Source organism: Oncorhynchus gorbuscha, linkage group LG17 (assembly GCF_021184085.1).
Source record: "Oncorhynchus gorbuscha isolate QuinsamMale2020 ecotype Even-year linkage group LG17, OgorEven_v1.0, whole genome shotgun sequence".
Classification (NCBI taxonomy): domain Eukaryota; kingdom Metazoa; phylum Chordata; class Actinopteri; order Salmoniformes; family Salmonidae; genus Oncorhynchus; species Oncorhynchus gorbuscha.
In genome coordinates, this window is record NC_060189.1 from 29,299,686 (window position 1) to 29,304,821 (window position 5,136).

Genomic DNA, 5,136 nt, shown 5'->3' on the forward strand with positions numbered 1-5,136 from the left:
CATGTTCGTAGGCGGCCTTATTAACTCAATGTTTTACATTGTTTGCAAGCTAATATGTGACGCGTATTCATGCGTGTCACACCTGCCCTGAATGATAGGTCGCCACTGACAAAAACCTAATACACAAGGCCAAATATACAATGGAGTTGCTTACCAATACAACAGTGAATGTTCCCGAGTGGCCAATTTAGTTTTGACTTAAATCGGCTTTAAAATCTATGGCAAGACTTGAAAATGGTTGTCTAGCAATGATCAACAACCATCTTGAGAGTTTGAAGAATTTAAAAAATAATAATGTGCAAATATTGTACAATCCAGGTGTGCAAAGGTCTTAGAGACCGAGCAAGTAAGACTCACAGCTGTAGTTGTTGCCAAAAGTGATTCTAACTCAGGGGTGTGAACACTTACGTAAATTAGATATTTCTGTATTCCATTTTCAATACATTCGCAAACATTTCTAAAAATATGTTTTCACTTCGTCGTTATTGGGTATTGTGTGTAGATGGGTGAGAATATTTTATCAATTTTTAATTCAGGTTGTATCACAACAAAATGTGGAATAAGTCAAGCGGTATGAATACTTTCTGAAGGCACTGTACATACTATTGAAAAGTCATTCACAAGTTGGTTATGGTGGTGCCAATCTAGGACAAACTTATTTTTGTCAACTTTTACTCAGTAGACAACATTATCCTCAGACATATTGTCACGATCGTCGTATGAAGCGGACCAAAGTGCAGCGTGGCATGTGTTCATGATGATTTTTGAATTAAAGAAATCACTGAACACTGAATGCAAACTATACAAAACAATAAACGAATAACGACCGTGAAGCTATAATGAGAACTGTGCTGACACAAGCAACTAACATAGACAAATCACCCACAAACAAACAGTGAAACCCAGGCTACCCAAGTATGATTCTCAATCAGAGACAACTAATGACACCTGCCTCTGATTGAGAACCACACTAGGCCGAAACATAGAAATCCCAAAATCATAGAAAAACAAACATAGACTGCCCACCCCAACTCACATCCTGACTATACTAAATAACGACAAAACAAAGGAAATAAAGGTCAGAACGTGACACATATATTCTGTAAAATAAATCATAGATTTTTGTCTGCTGGGGCCACCTCTAGGAAGAGTTGCAGGAACACAGTGACTTTCTCCAACAGTCCAGGGCACAGTTTGAAGTGGATGAAGGGTACATAAACCAAAACACCACTAAAGATAAACAAGGTGACATAGAGGTACTCTATCGCGGGGTTGTCAATTATAGGTGCCAGCACAAGGAAAATTGCTGCGATGATGACCAAGATGGGGATTACAATGGGAACCTGGTTGAACAAACAAAAACAATGGTACGCTCACAAGAGGGGTGGGCAGCAGATGGGACCATTTGGGTAATTCAATTGTTAGAAACCAATGTCTTGTTCAAATGGAAACAGAAATAAAAGTAGAAATGATATGTCCTATGAGACTCACCCTATATGGCCTGGGAAGTTCAGGTTTCTTGATCTTGAGGTAGAGGAGCCCAGACAGAGTGATTGCATAGAAGAACCAGGCAGTGAAACTGGCAATATCAATGCAGAGGGATGGAAGATAAATAAAGCAGCAACAAAACGTTTATGTATTGAGCCATTTTAAAGTCAAAGCATAAACTACCTGAAGAAGTTGACAATGCTCTGAAAGTCACCAGGGATGAGAACCAGGAGTGAGATAGCCGTGGTGAAGATCAGGGCTGGAGAGGGGGTCAGTCGATTCACATGGGCCATGGACAGAATATCAGGCTGGGGTAGGAAAAAAACACATATGTTGACATAGAAAACTACTACTTACATCAGAAAAAAAACTTTTGTTAAAATGGTCTGTCTCTTGAATGTGTTTCTCACCATGTGTCCCTCTCTTGCAGCCACAAAGCACACCCGGCCGCCACTAAAGAATGTTCCATTCAGGGAGCCGAAAGCAGACAAAGCGGCTGCGATAGACATCACCCATCCCCAGCTCCCGAGCACCTTATTCCTGTTGACGACAACAAGGTCATTTGTCAGCTCACCACAAATGTAAAGGAATGAGAGAGAGGCGTGTGGATGGAGTCAAGCTCTCTCACCCCCAGGTGACAGCCACTGCATTCGACGACATCAGTTCTCTTGGCGTCATGACAGCCAGGTAGCTCACATTGACTAGTAGATACAGCATGGTTACCATGGGGATGGCAATTGTAACTGCCCTGGGCAGATTTACCTGAGAGGATGCAAGGTGGAGAAAGATAGTTCAAGTCCTTAGGATCATGTAAGGAAATACATGACTTATTACAGTGCTTTCTTACCTCAGGTCTTTTCAACTCTTCTGTCACATAGTTCAAGTTGTACCAGCCAGCAAAGGACCAGAGGCCTTGGTAAAAAGCCATCCCTATGGAGCTCAAACCCAAGTTCGTACCATCAAAAGCATTTTGTTGTACAGCAACATTTCCCTGTGCAATTATCACTATCCCTCCAATTACTATAACCATCAATGCAAATAGCTTAGCCACCAAGAAGACCACCTGAATTCTCATGGCTAAACGTACATTCAAGATGTTTGCCATGGCTACAACCATGATGGCTGCAACAGCAGCACACTTCACTATTAGCTGAGGAGGAGAACAGTCTTGGTAGAAAGGTGCCACAGCATATTCTGCAAAACTGAGGGATATTGCTGCAATGCTGGCTGGTTTCACCACTACTAGGAAGGTGAAGGCCACAAAGAAGGCAGGAAACTGTCCATAGATTCGAAGAATGTAGATAAAGTCCCCTCCTGATTCTTTAATAATGGTTCCTAGCTCAGCATATGAGAGTGCCCCCAGCATGACTACAAGGCCAGACAATGTCCAAATGATCAGGCTTGCCCCTGGACTTCCAATGTAAGACAGCACAAACTGAGGGGACATGAATATTCCAGATCCAATCATGGTTCCTGCTACCAATGACAGAGTAAACCCAACTCGTGCTTCAGTTGAATCCTCTCTGTTTCGGTTTCTGCCATGGCCAAATGCCAAATTTATACAAACAACAGGAGAATCTGTTGTCAACGATAGATCCACTCTTCTTTTAGTCAAGAACAATTATGACAAAGACCTGGCAAATCTTTGATGCTGGGTGTAAAGTCCTTAGTTAATATTAACTTCTCAGGTTGAATAAAGTATGTTGTTGTGTCATCTTTGTTTATAGCTGTAAAAGGGTTCCCAGAAAGATCACACCCTCCCCTAGGAGAGGGAGAAAAGGGGATGCTATGTCATCGTACAGTTACATTATTCCTTTAAATGTTTATGGATGGCGTAGAAATTCCTTCTCTTTCCCCGAGGGTTGGAAAAATTGTTTTATGTTTTGGTGCTAAAGCCACCTGAAATTGCTGTCAGAAGCCATGTGAATATAGAAATGACAGCTGAGTGTAGACTTGCCCCTTAGCTGATGATGTTGGTCTGCAGACATACTGTCTTTCTACTTGGATCAGTCTATCAAATGCAATCTAGATAAGGGCACACAGTATCGCTGTCTGTGGGATTGTTCAAATATCAAAGCATTTTGTCAGGCTGCGATAAAGTATACTCTTTGTCAGGTATTGGTGCAGTTGATTTTCCTGCATATTCTATACTCAGTATTTTTGGTTTGTTTCATGTAGCCTGTAACCTCAGTAGTACAAACAAGGAAATGGTCTATTTTTCCTACTCCAGGTAAAACATACAATTGTAGCACTCTAGAAACATCCAGACAAAACAATATCAAAATGTTGAATTCTTCCTTACCTCAGGCCGTTTTAGTTCTTCTGTGACATAATTCAAAGTGTTCCAGCCATCATAGGACCACAGGCCCTGATAAAGAGAAATCCCAATGGAACTGATTTCCACATTGGTCCCTTTAAAGGAATCCTCAAAGTTTTCAGTGTTCCCCTTGAAAAGCAGCACCACACCTCCAATAATTATCACTGCCAAGACCACCAGCTTGATCACCATGGAAAATACCTGGATGAACATAGCCAGACGTACATTCATACTGTTCACAATTGCTAACACCAAAATCCCTGCTGCAGCCACACACTTGACCACCAGCTCTGGAGGGGTACAGTCATGGTAGAAAGGAGCCACTGCATATTCAGCAAAGCTCAGTGCTATCCCTGTTGCACTGGCAGGTCTCATCACAATGACGAAGCTAAAGACAAACATGAAGGCAACTACTTGGCCAAATATCCGCAGAATATATATGTACTCTGCCCCAGATTCAGAAATGACAGTGCCCAGTTCAGCATAGCAGAGGGAACCCAACGTGGCCAGCAGACCACAGGCTGCCCAGATCACCAGGCTGGCTCCTGGGCTTCCTATGTTGACCAGCACAGACTGAGGGGACATAAAAATTCCAGATCCCATCATGGTCCCGGCAATGAATGAGATAGCACCAATAAGCCCCACTTCACGCTTCAAGCTGAGTTTCTGTGTTTTAGCTGCCATCCTGAGACTTGGTAGTAGATCTATTCTCAACAGATATGTTTTACCAACAACGAGGTCCAAACTGGGGAGAGGCATAAATGTTTTGTCCGTATCGTATAAGGTCACACCTACTATTACATCAGTTAACTATTACTCGACTGGGGCTGAGATGAATCAGGGCTGTCGGCTTTATTCTACGAGGAAACTTTAGTCTACTAAAGAAGAACGAAACATACCAGGAATATATATATACCCATATACTATAATGTCAAACATTCTGGAACAGTAGTAATACCTCAAATAGCTCAGAGGAAGGGTGGTTCACTAAAATGTATGATGTTTCACTTTGTTATCAATCGAGTTGGTCCTAAATCATCAATAGGAATATCGCTTTTTATGTGTCAGGGACACAGTTAAAGTAGGGCATGTTATGCTTCCCTGTGCCTTGGAGTAAAGCATGCTGCATTATTGAAAATACAGTAGATACCAAAAAGATGCAGGCACAGCATACCTAAACCACTTTTAGTGTTCCTTTGAAATCACCCTGTATGAGATATAATGAAAATATGATGTATTTACTTTGTACTTTGTACTTTGTACTTTAAATCAGTACTAACATAACTTAAATGTGCAGTTTCTGTAGGCTAATGTAAGTGTGTCAGCTCTAT

General features: G+C 41.6%; 1 protein-coding gene across 2 annotated transcripts; it reads right to left on the bottom strand.

The window, feature by feature from the left end:
- Positions 1-968: 968 nt before the first annotated feature.
- LOC124002046 (b(0,+)-type amino acid transporter 1-like) lies at positions 969-4,563 on the bottom strand. 2 transcript variants are annotated; one of them, XM_046309265.1, is made up of 6 exons: positions 3,791-4,563; positions 2,117-2,250; positions 1,899-2,028; positions 1,672-1,796; positions 1,492-1,579; positions 969-1,343 (listed from the first exon to the last, which is right to left on the bottom strand). In XM_046309265.1, exons 1-6 carry the CDS (start codon positions 4,487-4,489, stop codon positions 1,113-1,115), a joined length of 1,407 nt encoding a protein of 468 aa, XP_046165221.1. In that variant the 5' UTR covers positions 4,490-4,563; the 3' UTR covers positions 969-1,112. The 2 variants fall into 2 exon arrangements, with proteins under 2 accessions (XP_046165221.1, XP_046165222.1); XM_046309266.1 differs by lacking the exon at positions 3,791-4,563 and adding an exon at positions 2,336-3,736.
- Between the last annotated feature and the right edge of the window lie 573 nt (positions 4,564-5,136).